The 18,406-nt window shown below is 24.3% G+C and overlaps 1 protein-coding gene across 4 annotated transcripts in view; it reads left to right on the forward strand.

Annotated features, from left to right (window-relative positions):
* The window catches only part of LOC117183138 (probable RNA helicase armi), a 60,603-nt gene that overhangs the window by 5,618 nt on the left and 36,579 nt on the right, over positions 1-18,406 (forward strand). For all 4 annotated transcript variants that reach the window (XR_004468349.1, XM_033376340.1, XM_033376339.1 and 1 more), the window contains exons 2-4: positions 3,922-4,783; positions 12,054-12,918; positions 17,485-18,281. Coding sequence is in view for 3 of the 4 variants with exons in the window: in XM_033376340.1 (XP_033232231.1) it covers positions 3,956-4,783; positions 12,054-12,918; positions 17,485-18,281 (2,490 nt within the window). In the remaining variant the exon portion in view is untranslated. The remainder of the gene's footprint in view (positions 1-3,921; positions 4,784-12,053; positions 12,919-17,484; positions 18,282-18,406) is intronic.

The raw sequence follows: 18,406 nt of genomic DNA on the forward strand, positions 1-18,406 counted from the left end.
TTTATTATTTTATTATTTTTATTATACAATATTATTATACATTTTTTAAATTTTATATTATTTTCGAAATTTTTTCAAAACTTCTAAACATATAAAAAAATTATTTGAATTTTCCCTAAAATTTCTTTAAAAAATCTTGCAAAATTAAAAGTATTTCCTTAAAATCTTCCAGATTCATTTTTGACAATTTTTAAATTCTTTTAAAATATTTTGAATTATTCTCTTAAAATAAATTTTCAAAAATAAAAAAATTATTTTAAATTTTGCTAGGAATCTTAAGAAAATGTTTTTTTTATTCTTTTGACGCATTTTAAAATTCTTAAAAAAACTTATAAATTTTTTGTTCGAAATCTGCAAAAATGTATAGTTTTTTTTGTATTAAAGTAGGCAATCTTTTCAGAACTTCTAAATATCTTTTCAACTTACTTGAATTTTTTCTAGGAAATTAACAATTTTGAAGTACAACCATGAAAATTATAACGATAAAAGTTTTTTTTTGTTAAGTGTTGAATATTTATTTTCTAATTACTGATTTTAAATGAACAGTCAAATACTTCTGAATATGAGGCAAATAATGTTCCTCTTAATTAAAAAATTTCAAACTTTAGAATGAAATAATATTTGAAATTTCATTAATTTGACTCTAATTTTGAACTAATTCCGAATCGTTTTGTACAATCAATTTAAAAAATCATTAGAATTTATATTTACAGTTGATCAACCGAAAATGTTTTTTTAATGTAAAATTGTAGATTTTAAACGCTTCTAATTCTTAATTTTTTAAGTCATTAATAACATATATAAAAAATCAACTAATTATTTTTTTAAACTGTTAAAATCAAACTTGAAGAAATTTTGTTTTTTTTTTCTTCAAAAAATTGGTAAAATTCTCGGTTTTCCAGTCCAGCAGTTACCTTAAATGTAGTTAAATTAAAAAAATGAAGAATCACTGTTATTAACTTTTATATTCCAATTAAAAAACAAAAATTAGGCACGATCTCGAAAAAAAAATTCCTGACAATTCCAGGTTTTCCAGGTAGGGTAAACACTCTAACTTTTATTTTTGAGATGGCTCATATTTTGAATTTTTCCCAAAATTTCTTTTAAAAAATCCTGCAAAATAAAAAATATTTCCTTAAAATCTTCCAGATTCAATTTTTACAATTTTTTAAATCTTTTGAAAATTAAAAAAAATATTTTCTTAAAATAATGTTTCAAAATGAAAAATTATTTTTAATTATCCTATGAATCTTAAGAAAATGTTTTTATTCTATTGAAGCTTTTCAGAATTTTTGAGAAGAATCTAATTTTTCGGTTTAAAATCTTCGAAGATCTACATTTTGCTTTATATTAGGCTATCATTTCAAGTTTTACATTAAGTTTAAATCTTTTCAAAGCTTCTGCATATCTCTTTAAATTACTCAAAATTCGCCTACAAATAATAAATGTTCAATTGTTATTTGTATATACAAATTGTAAAGAAATTTTCTAAAATTTTCAGGATTTTCTGAAAATTGTAGAAAAAATTCAATTAATTTTGACAGATATTTAGAAGTTCTGAAAAAATTTCCAAGATAATTTTAAATTTAAAACAACTTCTAGATTTCTCAAGACTTAGAAATAAAATTTTAAAACTTTCTAAGGATGTGTAAACTACTTGAAAAGAAAATAATTGAATTTCTAATTTAAGAAGTGTTCAGTTAAAAGTTCTTCAAATTTTCAATATTTAATCTTTCTAGCTTAAAATTCCTTAAAATTATATACTTTTGAAAATTTTAAAGTCTATTGATTGATTTTTTAATTTAGAGCATTGGAAATAATAACGTGGATTTATATTATTTTATATTGAAAAATGTGAGTACCTTCAATTTTATGCGCGTAAATTATCGAGCATTTGAATACATTTTTAAATTACAAACTTATAAATTTCAATTTTAAAATTTCGAAATTTAGCAGTTGCATTTTGAGTGCTTTCATTTGCAGTTCAGTCTTTATTACCTCAAGTGGACAATTTTTTAGCTTTAGTGTTCCATTTTTTTGATTTCATTGACCGTGAAAAATGTTTGCGAACCGGGAAATGATCGGCAATTTATTTTGTCGATTAAAACGGCCACCATGAAAGTTTACAAGGATTTCAACTCGAATTTCATAAGACATGAAATATTTTAGGTTATTTTAAAAGATTCCAAGTCATTTTCAAGAGCTTTAAAAAGTTTCAATAGATTTAAAAAGCGCATATCTCTTTATATGTTTAAAATTTAATTTTTACTTATTTGAAGTCTCTTCAATTTATGAGAGTAGAAAAATAAACTTTCAACCAAAAAGAAAACGAATTTTCAACAAAATAGTTGACTTTTTTCATCAAAAAAATGATTTTCCAAACAAAAATAGATAGTTTCAATAAAATATGTACATTTTCAACTAAAAAAGATAAATTTTTAAACATCTTTAACATCTTCAGTTAAAAAAATTAATTTTCAATTAAAAAGAAACGAATTTTCAGCTAAAGAAATTAGTTTTCAATCACAGTTATGAATTTTCAACCAAAAATACGAATTTTTAACCAAATAGTGGAGTTTTCAAGCCAAAAGATGAATTTTTTATCAAAAAAGAACGAATCTTGAACTAAATATTTTTGTTTCAACCAAAGAAATAAATTTTTTAATAAAAAATAGAATATTTCAATTTTCTATAATACAGGACATTTCTTTACGAAAAAGATTACATTTCTATTAAAAAATTTCAGTTTTATCCAAATACATAAAAAATCTTCAACTAAAAAGAAAAATTTTTTACCCACAATAAAACACTTAAATTTCCAGTTAGTAAAGTAAATTTTCAAAAAAATAGTTTAATTTTCAACTACAAAAATTAATTTTTAACCAAAAAGTCATTCCACTAATAGGAGTATTCTTCTAATAAAAAAATATGGATTTTCAACAAGTACTTGAATTTTCATCTAAAAAAGTCAATATTCAACCAAAATTAGAATAGTTAAAACCTTAGAAAAATAAACTTTCAACCAGAAAAAAAAACGAATTTTTAACAAAATAGTTTACTTTTTTTTCATAAAAAAAAATGATTTTCCAAACAAAAATAGATAATTTCAATAAAATGTATACATTTTCAACTAAAAAATTAAAATTTTCAAACCAAAACTAGAATAGTTTAATTCACAGTTAGAAAAGTAAAATTTAAAACACAACAAAAGAAGAATTTTCAGCCAAAATATTTACTTTTCAACTAAAAATATAGATTTTTAAGCATAAATGTAATAGTTACATCTTCAGTTAAAAAAGTTAATTTTCAATTAAAAAGAAACGAATTTTCAGCTAAAGAAATTAGTTTTTAATCACAGTTATTAATTTTCAACCAAAAATATGAATTTTGAACCAAATAGTGGAGGTTTCAAGCCAAAAGATGAATTTTCTATGAAAAAAATAACGAATCTTGAACTAAATATTTTTTTTCAACCAAAGAAATGAATTTTTGAATAAAAAATAGAATATTTCAATTTTCTACAATACAGGACATTTCTTTACGAAAAAGATTACATTTCTATCAAAAAAGGTCAATTTTTCACAAAAAATGAAATAGTTGAAGTCAACTTTTAAATAAAATGATAAATCTTCAACTACAAAATTTCATTTTTATTCAAATACATAAAAAATCTTCAACTAAAAAGAAACATTTTCTACTAAAAATAAAATATTTAAATTTTCAGTTAGTAAAATAAATTTTCAACTAAAAAAGAAATAAATTTTCAACAAAATAGTTCAATTTTAAACCACAGAAATTAATTTTTAATCAAAAGTGTGTACTTCTAATTTATCCAATTTCTAGAGTCCCCTATTTCCCCTAAAATATTCTCAAGGATCACTGTAAATCCTCTCATAGTATGAAATGATTATTTTGTTGCAGCTATTTCGACTAAAAATCTTAGCACGGATTCAAGATGTTTTCCGCCTTTGCATCCTTCTTAAGTAACTTTGTCCCCAAAAAGGATTCACCATTGGAAATGAAAGATGTCGAAAGTATTTTCGACAATGCGGTACAAATTAGCGAGCCCGAGTGCATTGAGCAAGAAGAATGCTGGAAGGAGGAGGGCTGTTTTTACAAAACGGGAGTAATAACAGCCATGAAAGATGATTTTGTTTTAATCGACAACAAATATATCTGCGAAATGAAGAAAGTCGCCGTGAAAGTCAATGTCGGCGACAAAGTCAATTACTTGTCTTATCAGCTCGATCGAAATAAGGAACAAAAAGTGCGTAAAATTATGTCACTCTGTGACACAATGTGGGAAAACGAGGAGGACCCTCGGGAGTCTTCTGCCAAGCCAGAGCCCACAATTAAGGGGCAAATGATGGAGAAAACGATTGTGGGCAAAGTGATGAGACGAGAGGGAAGAGTCGTTTTTGTCGAGCCTCACAATGTTGATTTCAATTTAGACAGTGTCCGCTCGGATTTTATTCCCCTGGTTGGTGACTGGGTGAGTTTGAATGCCCTCGTCGAACTGAGAGAAGATGCCGCTGACTTGAATGGACAAGTTTTGGAAGTGGAGAGTGTCCGACCCCTGAGATCGAAACTGCAGACGGGAAATGTCACGGCCTACAATTTAAATACGGGAGTTGGAACTATCGATAGAAATACGATTTTTACGAAGGTTGTCTGTGAACCGGGTTATGTTCCATGTGTGGGCGATAAAATAGTCACCGATAGCATTGAAAGCGATCAGGGAGTTTGTGTCTGGCGATCACTGACTGTCGTCCCATTAAATCAGGTATATCACGAAATTTATTACTGACTTTCTTAACCGGCCGTAATTAAATTTATCTCTTGACCGGGAATTTTACGAATTTTCAGAAGAAAAATCTGCCCAAGTTCGATTTTAACCGTTTTTTAAATAATTAAAGTGCAGTCTTGAAGATCTAAATAATTAAAAATTAAAAGCATTTGAAGTTGAAAATTGTTGATAAGAAAAACAGTTTTATTTTATCAACTGTAAATGTAAATAAATAAATTATTTTTAAATTGGATCTGTAATTGATTTGATCAAACAATTCTAGATCCGTTCGAAATTTGAGAATTTCCAGATTGTAACTGTTTCAATTCGAAAGTCTGAATAAGAATGGAAATTAATATATAGTTTATTCCGATAATTTTGTTTTTTGTTTAAAAATCCTTTAAAAATTCAATTATTTGGTTAAAAATTTATTTAAATTGTAAAAAATTCGTCTACTTTGGTAGAAAATTCATCTTATTGGTTGAAAACTATACTATTTCGTTGAAAACCTACTTTGATTTTATCGAAAATTAAGTTTTTTACTGAAAATTTCATTATTCTATTTTTAGTTCAAAAATTATCTGTTTTAGGTAAAAATGCAAGTATTCCTTGAAAATCCATATTTTTTTTTAGTAGAAGAGTAATCTTCTCAGTTGAATCGACACACTTTTGATTAAAAATTAATTTCTATGGTTTAAAATTGAACTATTTTTTTGAAAATTCATTTCTTTTTTAATTGAAAATTTATTTTACTAAATGAAAATTTAAATATTTTATTTTTAGTAGAAAATGTTTCTTTTTAGTTGAAGATTTTTTATGTATTTGGATAAAAATGACATTTTGTAGTTGAAGATTTATCATTTTATCTAAAAGTTGACTTTAACTATATAATTTTTTGTGAAAAATTGACCTTTTTTGATTGAAATGTAATCTTTTTCGTAAAAAAATGTCCTGTATTGTAGAAAATTGAAATATTCTATTTTTTATTCAAAAATTCATTTCTTTGGTTAAAAAAAATATTTAGTTCAAGATTCGTTATTTTTTTCATAGAAAATTCATCTTTTGGCTTGAAAACTCCACTATTTGGTTAAAAATTCATATTTTTGGTTGAAAATTCATAACTGGGATTAATAACTAATTTCTTTAGCTGAAAATTCGTTTCTTTTTCATTGAAAATTAATTTTTTTAACTGAAGATGCAACTATTCCATTTTTGCTTGAAAATCTATATTTTTAGTTGAAAAGTAATTAATTTGGCTGAAAATCAAACAATTTTAGATCCGTTCGAAATTTGAGACTTTCCAGATTGTAACTGTTTCAATTCGAAAGTCTTAATAAGAGTTGAAATTAATATATAGTTTATTCCGATAATTTTATTTTTTAATACAAATTTTCATGATTTATCTATAAAATAGTATTGATTCTTTTTTGTTTAAAAATCCTTTAAAAATTCAATTATATGGTTAAAAATTTATTTAAATTGTAAAAAATTCGTCTACTTCGGTAGAAAATTCATCTTATTGGTTGAAAACTATACTATTTCGTTGAAAACCTACTTTGATTTTATCGAAAATTAAGTTTTTTACTGAAAATTTCATAATTCTAATTTTAGTTCAAAAATTATCTGTTTTAGGTAAAAATGCAAGTATTCCTTGAAAATCCATATTTTTTTTAGTAGAAGAGTAATCTTATCAGTTGAATCTACACATTTGTGATTAAAAATTAATTTCTATTGTTTAAAATTGGACTATTTTGTTGAAAATTCATTTCTTTTTTAGTTGAAAATTTATTTTACTAACTGAAAATTTAAATATTTTATTTTTAGTAAAAAAATTTTCTTTTTAGTTGAAGATTTTTTATGTATTTGGATAAAAATGAAATTTTTTAGTTGAAGATTGACCTTTTTTGATAGAAATGTGATCTTTTTCGTAAAAAAATGTCCTGTAATATAGAAAATTGAAATATTCTATTTTTTATTCAAAAATTCATTTCTTTGGTTGAAACAAAAATATTTAGTTCAAGATTCGTTATTTTTTTCACAGAAAATTCATCTTTTGGCTTGAAAACTCCACTATTTGGTTAAAAATTCATGTTTTTGGTTGAAAATTCATAACTGTGATTGAAAACTAATTTCTTAGCTGAAAATTCGTTTCTTTTCTATTGAAAATTAACTTTTTTAACTGAAGATGTAACTATTACATTTATGCTTGAAAATCTATATTTTTAGTTGAAAAGTAATTAATTTGGCTGAAAATTCGCCTTTTGTTGTTTTTTAAATTTTACTTTTCTAACTGTGAATTGAACTATTCTAGGTTTGGTTTGAAAATTTAAATTTTATAGTTGAATATATATATATTTTATTGAAACTATCTATTTTTGTTTGGAAAATCATTTTTTTGATGAAAAAAAGTAAACATTTTTCTAAGGTTTTAACTATTCTAATTTTGGTTGAATATTGATTTTTTTAGATGAAAATTCAAGTATTTGTTGAAAATCCATATTTTTTTATTAGAAGAATACTCCTATTAGTGAAATGACTTTTTGGTTAAAAATTAATTTCTGTGGTTGAAGATTTAACTATTTTTTTGAAAATTTATTTTACTAACTGGAAATTTAAGTGTTTTATTTTGGGTAGAAAAAGTATCTTTTTAGTTGAAAAATTCATGTATTTTGTTAAAAATAAAATTTTTTAATTTAACATTTATCATTTTAGATAAAAATTTAATTTTCTTCCTTTATATTATTTTTTATATTAAATTTAATAAAAAAATTTAATAACATATTATTTTTATTAATTTTTTAGCTATTAAAAAACGTAAACGTAAGTTGAAACTTTTGAAAGAAAGTAATTTGAAACTGAATTGTTTTACATAGAAAGCTTTTAAACTTTTAGCGTTACAATTTTAATTATTCTATATAAAAAAATGTTTAATTTTAAGTTAAATTGTTGAATTTTGACTTTTATAATTTTTGAATTGTCTTAAAATTCGGTTGTGAGTGTTTGAAATTATTTTAAGCTCTAAATTTAATTCAATTCATTTTTAACGAAAAAGATTACATTTCTATCAATAAAGGTAAGTTTTTCACAAAAAATTGAGTTGTTAAAGTGAATTTTCAAATAAAATGATAAATCATCAATTAAAAAATTTAATTTTTAACAAAATACATGAATTTTCATCTAAAAAAAATCAATTTTCAACCAAAATTAGAATAGTTGAAACCTTAGAAAAATAAGCTTTCAACCAAAAAGAAAACGAATTTTCAACAAAATAGTTTACTAATTTTCATTAAAAAAATGATTTTCCAAACAAAAATAGAAGAATTAAATTGTCATGTAAAAAAATCAATTTTCAACACAAAAAATAAATTCTAAACAAAGTACGAATTTTCAGCCAAATTAATTACTTTTCAACTAAAAATATAGATTTTCAAGCAAAAATGGAATAGTTACATCTTCAGTTAAAAAAATTGATTTTCAATAAAAAAGAAACGAATTTTCTGCGAAAGAAATTAGTTTTCAATCAGAGTTATGAATTTTTGACCAAATAGTGAAGTTTTCAAATCAAAAGATGAATTTTTTATTTAAAAAAGAACGAATCTTTTTCTGATTTTTGTTTGTTAACGAAATAAATGAATTCTTAACAAAGTATGGAATAGTTAAACTTTCTACAAAACAGAACATTTTTTAACGATAAAGATTACATTTCTATAAAAAAGAATGTCCATTTTTCACAAAAAATTGAATGGTTAAAGTGAATTTTGAGTATGGATTTTCAACAAATAGTTGAATTTTTACCTAAAACCGTGGAACCCTTGAATTCCAAACTTTTAAAATTGAAGTTTAAAAGTTTTTTCAATTCAAAATTATATGAATTGAATTTTATCTATAATTTTTAGAAAATCCTACAAATTAAACAAAAAAAATTAAATTTAAATTTATAAATAACAGTAGAAAACTTATTTATTTCATAAAAATATTAGAGTAATTTTCAGAAATATTTAGAAGTTTTGAAAAGATTCAAAATTAATTAAAAACTTGAAATTATTTCAAGTAATTTAAACGAAGTGTGTTAACATTTTTTTCAGAACTTCTAAATGTATTTTAAAATTAATCGAAATTTTCCTACAATTTTTGAAAAACCTGCAAATTAAAAAAAAAAATACTTAAAATCTTCCATAATTTTTCAAAGTGAAAAATCATTCTCAATTTTCCTAAGAATCTTAAGAAAATTTTTTATTCGTTTGAAGTCTTTCACAATTTTTAAAATAATTCTAAATTTTTATATTTTAAATTTAATTTTAAATTTACTTTGAATCTTTTTAAAACTTCTAAATATTTCGTAAAATTACTCTAATATTTTTACAAATAATAATTGTTATATTGTTATTTATAAATTCAAAGTCCATTTTTTTTTAATTTACAGGATTCTCTGAAAATTATAGAAAAAATTCAATTCATTTTGAAATGCATTTGAAAGTTCCGAAAAAAATTCAAAAATTATTTTGAATTTGGAAAAATTATAAATCACTTCTAGATTTCTCAAGATTTTGAAATAAAATTTTAAAGCTTTTGAAGGATTCCTAGACTATTTAAAATAAAAATAATTTAACTTCTAATCACAGAAATGTTAAGTTAAAAAAATTATTTTTCAATTTTTAATGTGTCTAGCTTAAAATTACTCGAAATAATATAATTTTCAAAATTTTTAAAGGTCATTGCTTGATTCTGTAATTTAGATTATTAAAAATGTTAACGTGGATTTATATTTTTGGAACTTAATCTGAATCTTTGAACTCTATAGTTGATAAAAGTTCTAAATTTTGCAGTTTATTTGCATTTCATTTAACATTGTTTATTTTTTATTACTTTATATGGAAAAATGTTTAGAATATAGTTTGATTTTTTGAATTTAATTGGCCGTGAAAAATGTTTGCGAACCGGGGAAAACCCGAGATTTAATCAAAATTTAGAATCTTTTAGAAATTTTTAATTATGATTTTCGTCGGTATTTTTAATTTAAAAAATCATAGATTTTTCAAATCATCATTATTCTTCATATTGTTATTGTACAATTTTAATTTTTGTTGGAATTTTAAACCAGAAATCAGTACTTTTAATAAAAAACCATCGGATTTCAAAGAATATAACAAATTGTTCTAAGATTCCTGAGAAAATGTAAAAAGGGGTTTGAAGATTTTAGGTGTATCAAAAAAGAATCTAGAATTTCTTTATTTTACAGGATTTTACAAAATATTAGGAAAAAATCGACTTAGTTTAAAAGATATTGAGGCCTTTCAGAACTTTGGAAGAATATCACAAATATTTTGAATCTCTTGGAAACTTTTTAAATTCCGAAATATCTTTTTAATTGACTCGAATTTTTCCTACATTTTTTCTTTAATTCTGAGAAATTAAACCGCCTTAAAATCTTCAGATTATTTTTTGAAATATTTGCTTTTGAAATATTCTCTTGAAATCAATTCTTAAAAATAAAAAATCATTTTAAATCTAAAATTTTATAATCTTGCAAAATTGCAAAATTTAGTTTTAAAATCTTCTATATTCTTTTTTAAAATTTTATGAAATGTTTTGAAACATTTCTTATTTAAAATCCTTTTTGGATATGTTTAAAAAATTCGAAATATCTTTCAAAATTATTCAAATTTTTCCTAAAATTTAAAAAAATTCTAAAAAATTAAAAAAATTGCCGCAAAATCTTTCAGCTTCTTTTTAAAAACTTTTGAAATCTTTTGGAATGTTTTGAAATCTCTTTGAATAGTCTCTAAAAATAAATTTTGATGTGTAGAAAAAATTAATTTAAATGTCCATAAAAACTTTGTACTTTCTTGTTCGAGACATTCAAAAATGTACTACATTTTTTCAAAATGTTTGAAAATTTTCATATGAAAAATTTGTTTAAAATATTAAAAAATGGCCTTTAAATATTTGAGATTCTTTTTTGAAAATCTTTTGAAATGTTTTGAATTCGTCTTAAATATTCCTATAACATTAATTTTTCAAAATAAAAAATCATTGAAAATGTGCTTTGTAATCCAAAGAAGATTTTTTCATTCACCTTTTAAACTTCATAGCAACTTTATTTTTTCAAAGTATTCAAAAATTTACATTAAAAAAATTGAAATCTTGACAAGTTTGAAATTATTTCAAAATTTCAAAATTTCTCATAACTTAATCGAATTTTTTCTAAAATTTTGTAAATTTGCAAAATTTTTTTTAAAAATCTTCTACACTCTTTTTCGAAAGTTTAGGAAAGGTTTTGAAACATTTCTTTTGAAGAATCTTTTTGAACATTTTTGAAAATGTTCAAAAACTTCTAAATTAAAAAAAATATATTCAAATTTTTCCTAAAGATTCTAAAAAATCCTGAAAAATTAAAAAAAAATTGACACAAAATCTTTCAGATTCAAAGCTTTCAAAATTTCTAAAAAGCTTTTTAATTTTTTGTTCAAAATCTTCAAAAATCTACATTTTATTTTAAATCTGTTAAAAATCATTTGAAGTAAAATGTTTTATTTATATTTTTTACAAACTTTTAAAACTTCGAAATATTTTTTGAAATAATTCAATATTTTCTTGAAAATTAATTAAATTCTGTAAAAACTAACAAAAATGGTCTTAAAATTTTCCAGTTGGATTTTAGAGAATTTATTCATGAGAAGTGAGGTATTTTGTAGGGGCTTAAAGATTTTAAGATATTTAAAATTCATCCTGAATTTATATTAATTTATCCTAAATTCTTTGGAATTTTATGAATTCACTTGCAAATTTTTATTTCACTTGGATTTCTTGAGATGTACTCCATTCTACTGAATGCAATGGAATTATTTTTTATTTTTATTTTAAGTTTTAATTTAATTGATTTAATTGATTTAAATGATCAACTGATAAAATGATCGAAGGATTTGAAATATGTTAACCGTGAAAAATTTTTGCAAACCGGGAAATGACCGGGAATTTTTTTCTTCGATTAAAACGGCCATCCTGTGAATGTGCAATTCTAAAACAGTTTAATCTTTGAGGCCTTGAAACTGAAGTTTTTCCATAAATTAGATTAGTTTAGATTACTTTTTGGAGGTTTCGAACTTTAAATTTCACAATATTTTAATTTCAAATGCAAATATTCAAAATTCGAAGGACCATTTTTCCCCTTTTTTGAGATCATATTGGTCTGTGAAGTATGATATTAATATATAAGGTTATTTTTAATCCGAAGAGATTGAAACTAATTTTTAATTAATTTTGACAGGGCTCGAAAAAGAATACAATTAAAGCAGAGCCTGTGGGCGCCAATAGCGACGAATTAGGAAAAGAGAAAGAAATGGGAATAATCGTAACGAACGATCTAGAATTCAATTTAGAATTTCAGGAGGAGAGGGATTTGACAATTAGAATACAAAACATTGGTAATTATCGACAGATGTTAGTCAAATCCTGCTTTTTATCAAGGAGAGCAGAGTCACAATTGACCCTGCTTTCACCAAAAATTGAAAAACAGACTGTCTTGAAACCAGGCGATGAAATTTCCTATTCATTCAGATGCAGAGCCAAATTCATGGGTCTTTCCAACGAAAAGTTTCTCTTCATCTTCCAGGGGTTTAAAGTCATCCGCACCTTCCGACTTTTGGTCAAGGCAAAGCCGACGATTTCAGAACGAAATTTTTCGACTAATGTCGTGAAGAAAAATGCCCCCGCGAGGCAAGATTTGTACGAGGATAATGGATATATTCATGGGATTCGACCCTGCAAACCACCCGCTTTCATTGCCGTTCGAAGTGGTATTTTTCGAATTCCCCAGCGGTATTGGGACTTGGTTTTAGAGGCTGTCAATAATCGAAATACTCAAACTGAACGACAGTTTCTGGTTGGAGAGGGAATACCTTGTCTGATGCAGTCATTAACCATGCAAAATTACAGAGACAGGTTTCATGCGTTGCTGTATTTGGAAGAGATGGGCCAAATTCTCTTTATGCAAAAGTACGACATGGAGAGCGCTTCTTTCACTCATTGTGGAGAGTATCTCAGCTTGTGTGTTCCAGGACTGGCGGAAAAACGACCTTCTCTCATCATCGGCGATAAGGCAATTGTTTCCTTCAAATGGGACTCGTCGAAAGGTAAAAGTTTTTCTTTTTTTTTAAAAAACATATTCGCCATCTCAAAAATAAAAAAGTTTTGGGTGTTTACCCTACCTGGAAAACCTGTGCTTGTCAGGGATTTTTTTTTTCGAGAGCGTGCCTAATTTTTGTTTTTTAAATTGGAATATAACATTTAATAACAGTGATTCTTCATTTTTTAAATTTAACTGCATTTAAGGTGGCTGCGGGACCGGACAAAATCTGTTCAAGTTTGATTTTAACAGTTTAAAAAAATACTTAGTTGAATTTTTTAAATATGTTATTAATGACTTAAAAAATTAAAAATTAGAAGCGTTTAAAATCGACAATTTCCAGATAAACGCCCGACTGAAATTTTATAAAACTATTTTCAATTTTTAAATAATTTTAAAATAATATATTCATAATTATTATTTATTAAGTATCTATTTTCATGTATTTATTTAGTATTAATTAATTATTAGAGTCAAATTGATTAAATTTCAAATATTATTTCATTCTAAAAGTTGAAATTTTTTAATTAAGAGAATTAATTGCTTCATATTTAAAAATATTTGACTGTTCATCTAATTAATTTCCTAGACAAAATTCAAGTAACTTGAAAAGGTATTTAGAAATTTTTTTATTTTTGAAAATTTATTTTAAGAGAATATTTCAAAAGGTTTCAAGAAATTAAAAAAGTTGTCGCAAATAAACCTGGAAGATTTTAAGGAAATACTTTTAATTTTTCAGGATTTTGTTCACAAATTTTAGTAAAAATTCAAATAATTTTTAAATATGTTTAGAAGTTTTGAAACAATTTCGAAAATAATATAAAATTTGAAAAATGTATAATAACATGTAGATTTTTAAACTATTTTAAATAAAAATAATTTAACTTCAAATTTAGGAAGTGTTTAGTTTATAAATAAAATGTAATCCCTCAATTGTTAATGTTTCTAGCTTAAAATTGCCTAAAATAATTTGTAGGTCAGTTTTTCTTATCTCGAAGGGAAACATTTTTAGTTTTCGAGTTCGAAGTTTTTAATTTCATTGACTGTGGAAAATTGTTGGCAACCGGGAAAAACCGGGAATTTTTTATCTCTGAATTAAACGGCAAACCTGTATATTGTAAATTTTTTTTAAACTCATTTTTTTTTAATTAAAAATTTAACTTTTCAATTTTTTGCTGCGATTTGATCGGTTTTAGAATAAAATTCAAGTATCTCGTTCATAATTAATGTATTTTGTTTTAAAAAATCATTCTTTTTAGTAGAAAATTAAATATTCCAACATTTTAGTTGGAAATTCATCTCTTTCAAATGAATATTCCATAATTCTAGTTCAAAATTCATCTCTTTGGCTGAAATTTAATTTTCTTAACTGGAAATTGTACCTTTTTGGTTGAAAATTCAACTCTTTCAATTGAATATTTCAGTGTTTTAGTTGAAAAATCGCCTTTTTGGTTGAAAAAACAATTATTTTAGTTCAATAGTGAGCGTATAAGTTGATAATTCGTCTTTTTGGTTCAAAATTCAACTATTCCAGTGAAAGATTTCTCATTTTCGTTGAAAATTCATCACTTTATGTGGAAATGTAACTATTTAAAAAAAAATGTTCTTAATTGTTTCAATTAAATATTCAATCATTCTAGTTCTAAATACATCTCTTTGGCTCACAACCTTAATTTTTTAACTGAATATTTAATTATGAAATTTTTAATTGATAATTGATATTCTTTAGTTGAAAATTCATCTTTTTGGTTTGAAATTCAACTATTGTAATGAACAATTTACATTTTTAAGTTAATAATGCATGTATTTTGTTGTAAATTCGACTTTTTGGAAGGAAATTCAAATATTTCAGTTAGACATTCATTATTTTAGTTAAAAATTCATCAGTTTGGGTGAAAATTAATTTTTTTGCTGAAAACTTAACTATTCCATTTTAGTTTGAAAACTGAATCTTTTTATTTAAAAATTAAACTATTTAGTTAAAACGCGACCTTTCTTAGTTGAAAATTGAACTATTTTATTAAGAATTTACGTATTTTGTTGAAAAATCGTCTTTTTTTTGGTAGAAAATTAATCTTCTTCGTTGAAAATTGATTTTTTAAAATTGAAAATTCAAATATTTAGTTGAAAAAGTAATTCATTTTGTTGAAAATACGTAAAATTGATTTTTTTTAGTTGATTATTCAACAGTGTTGTTGAAAACTCAACAATGTTGTTGGAATCTCATGTATTTTGTTAAAAATTCATCTTTTTTTAAGTTCAAAATAAAATTTTTCGTTGAATTATAAACTATTTTTTTTTTAATTCAAGTATTTGGTTGAAAAACTAATATATTTTATGGAAAATACGTCATTTTTGGTAGAAAATTCAACTGTTTTGTCGAAAATTGATCTTAAGTTGGTTGGCTTTTTTGGTTGAGGTTTTCATCTTTTGCGGTTGTAAATTCTACTATTTGGGTGAACATTCATGTATTTCAGTGTTAATATGTCCTTTTTGTTAGAAAATTAATCTTCTCGTTTAAAAATTGATCTTTTTTAGTTGAAAATTCAACTATTTTATTGATTAATGTATTTTGTGCAGGATACGTCTATTTTCCTAAGAAATTAATCTTATTGGTTAAAAATTTATATTTTTCAGATGATAATTTAACATTTTGGTTGCAAATTACTGTTTTCGACTAAAAAATTAAATTCAACTAAGTGATTGAACTGTTTTGTTAAAAATTGAAACAGTTGATTAAAAATTTATGTATTTTTTTGAAAATTTGTCTTTTTTTGGTAGAAAATTAATCTTTTTAGTTGGGAATTTAACTATTTAGTTAAAAATGCATCTATATCTTGTTGAAAATGCAATATTTTTATTTGAAAGGTTGGGAATTCGAAGCGGTTTAAAACTGTAAACCTGTTGATAAAATTAAAAAAAAAAAAGATTTAATTTTCTACAAAAAAGTTACATTTTCCAATAGAAAAAGATTAAATTTCTTCTGAATGAGATGAATTTCAAAAGCAAAAAGTCGAATTGTCAACAAAAGTGTTCAATTTTCTAGGCAAAAAGAAGAGTTTTGTACAAAAAGTTAATTTTCAACAAAAACGTTTATTTAGAACCAAACAGTTAATTTTCCTACCAAATAGTTGCATTTGTTAACCAAAAATCGCGAAAATTTCTACTAAAAGGGATCAATTTCAAAACCAAAAAGTCGACTTTTCAACAAAAGTGTTGAATTTTAAACTAAGAAAAAATTTTCCGTCAAGAAGAAAAATATTCAACTAAATCGTTGAATTTTCAAGCCACAAAAGTTAATTTTGTAGCAAATTATTTTCGAATGAAGAAAGGAAAAATATCAACTATATTGTTCAATTTTCAGGCCAAAAATATATATTTTCTACAAAATATTTGAATTTTCAACCCGAAAATATGAATTTTGAATAAAAAAGTTCATTTTCGATCAAAAAAATTAATTTTCGACCAAACAGTTGAATTTCCAACCTGAAAATATTTTAAAACAAAATATTAATTTTCTATCAAATAATTCAATTTTCATCAACAATAATTTCATTTTCTACATAAAAATTACATCTTCCAATAAAAAATATTAAATTTCTAAGCAAATAAATGAATTTTTAAAACAAAAAAAGACAACGTTTCAAACAATGTGTTGAATTTCTCAGTCAAGAAGAGAAAATTTAAACTAGTGTTGAATTTTCAAGCTCAAAAGATGAATTTTCTACTGAACGCAGGAATTTTCAACAATAAAATTAATTTTAAATAAAGAAGTTGATTTTCAACCAAGCAGTTGAACTTCTATCCAAATAGTAGAATTTTCTATCAATCTGCAAAAATTTCAAGCCAAAAAAATGAACATATTCTGAAAAAAGTGGAATTTTTAATCAGATTAGATAAATTTAAAAAAGAAATAAATACATTTTTAAACCAAAAAGCCGAATTTTGTTTAAAAAAAGTTAATTCGTAACAAGGCGAATTTACAAAACAGTTAAATTATGAAAACAAACTTAATTTTCAAACTGTTCAAATTTAAAGCTAAATATACGAAATTTATATAAAATCTTTGAATTTTCAACCCGAAAATAATTATTCAACAAAAAGTTATTTTTTTACCAAATAATTGAATTTTCATCACAAAAAAATTGAATACTCTGCAAAAAATTTGCATTTTCCAACAGAAAAAGATTAAATTTCTTCTAAAAGAGATAAATGTTCAAGCCAAAAAGACCAATTTTCTACAAAGAAATTATTTTTCTTTAAACAAACAATTTATGTGCAAGAGATAATTTGAACCAAATATATGAATTTTTAACAAAACAGTTTAATCTTCCTCTGAAACATATTAATTGTTTACCAATCATTTGCGTTTTTAACCAAAAAAGATTTAATTTTTACAAAAATAAACGAAATTTTTAAACCAAAAAGTTCAATTTTCTACCGAATTGCTGAAGTTTTACACAAAAAATACGAATTTCCTACGAAAAAGTATACTTGGAAAAACATGTATAAATACCATATGATATTCGGCAGTTTGGAATTTTGAAATTAATAAATTTCAATATTTCTGCAGGAAATTTAAAATACGAAGGCTTTGTTCACAAGGTAAAAAGTAACGATGTTTTGCTAAAATTCAATCCAAAATTTCACGACGATTACGGCGGTGTGGATTGTCAAGTTAGTTTCAAGGGATCGAACACCACCCTGAGACGCTGTCACGATGCTGTCAATTTGGCAGTGACACACCTTGGTCCCGAGTTTCTTTTTCCCAACAAAGTCGTGCAAAAGTCGCCCCAATTTCATTTGACGGAAATCGAAGAGAAAGATTACTGTCCACCAAACCATAAACGAAATGGATCAGTTTCCTCGAACAGTACTGCCTCATCAAATCACGATTTGTCCGTCGAAGGAGTCAAATCTCCTCCCAGAGTCTCGGTTTTGGAACGGCTCTTCAACACGAAACCGGTCTCTTCGCCGTCTGAACGAAATGACGAATTTCTAGTTTCCAAGGTGATGTCTTGCAATGGCAATGGCGATATTAACAAGACTAATAATAATATTAATAGGAGCTTGGAGCAGCACTACGAGGCCGAGTTGAAGAAGCGAAAATTAATTTGGTACAACAAACGGCTAAACTTTTATCAGAAAAAGGCGGTTTTAAATATACTGAAAGGTCTTGCTCGTCCATTGCCGTATGTGATATTTGGACCACCCGGAACTGGAAAGACTATCACTCTTTGCGAAGCAATTCTTCAAATTCTCACGACGATTTCGGATAGTCGACTCTTGATTGCCACGCCTTCTAATAGTTCGGCTAATCTCATCACTGAACGTTTACTCGATAGTGGAATTCTCAAACCAGGAGATTTGGTAAGTTTCAATTGATTTAATTTAATTAATACGAGGGTAGTTCAATAAGTCCTTAGAATGAAGTATAAAAACAATTTTTTTTGGGTAAATTTTTTTTTTATTTTTCAACATAATCTCCTTGGAGC

This window comes from Belonocnema kinseyi, chromosome 2 (genome assembly GCF_010883055.1).
Source record: "Belonocnema kinseyi isolate 2016_QV_RU_SX_M_011 chromosome 2, B_treatae_v1, whole genome shotgun sequence".
Taxonomy (NCBI): Eukaryota; Metazoa; Arthropoda; class Insecta; order Hymenoptera; family Cynipidae; genus Belonocnema; species Belonocnema kinseyi.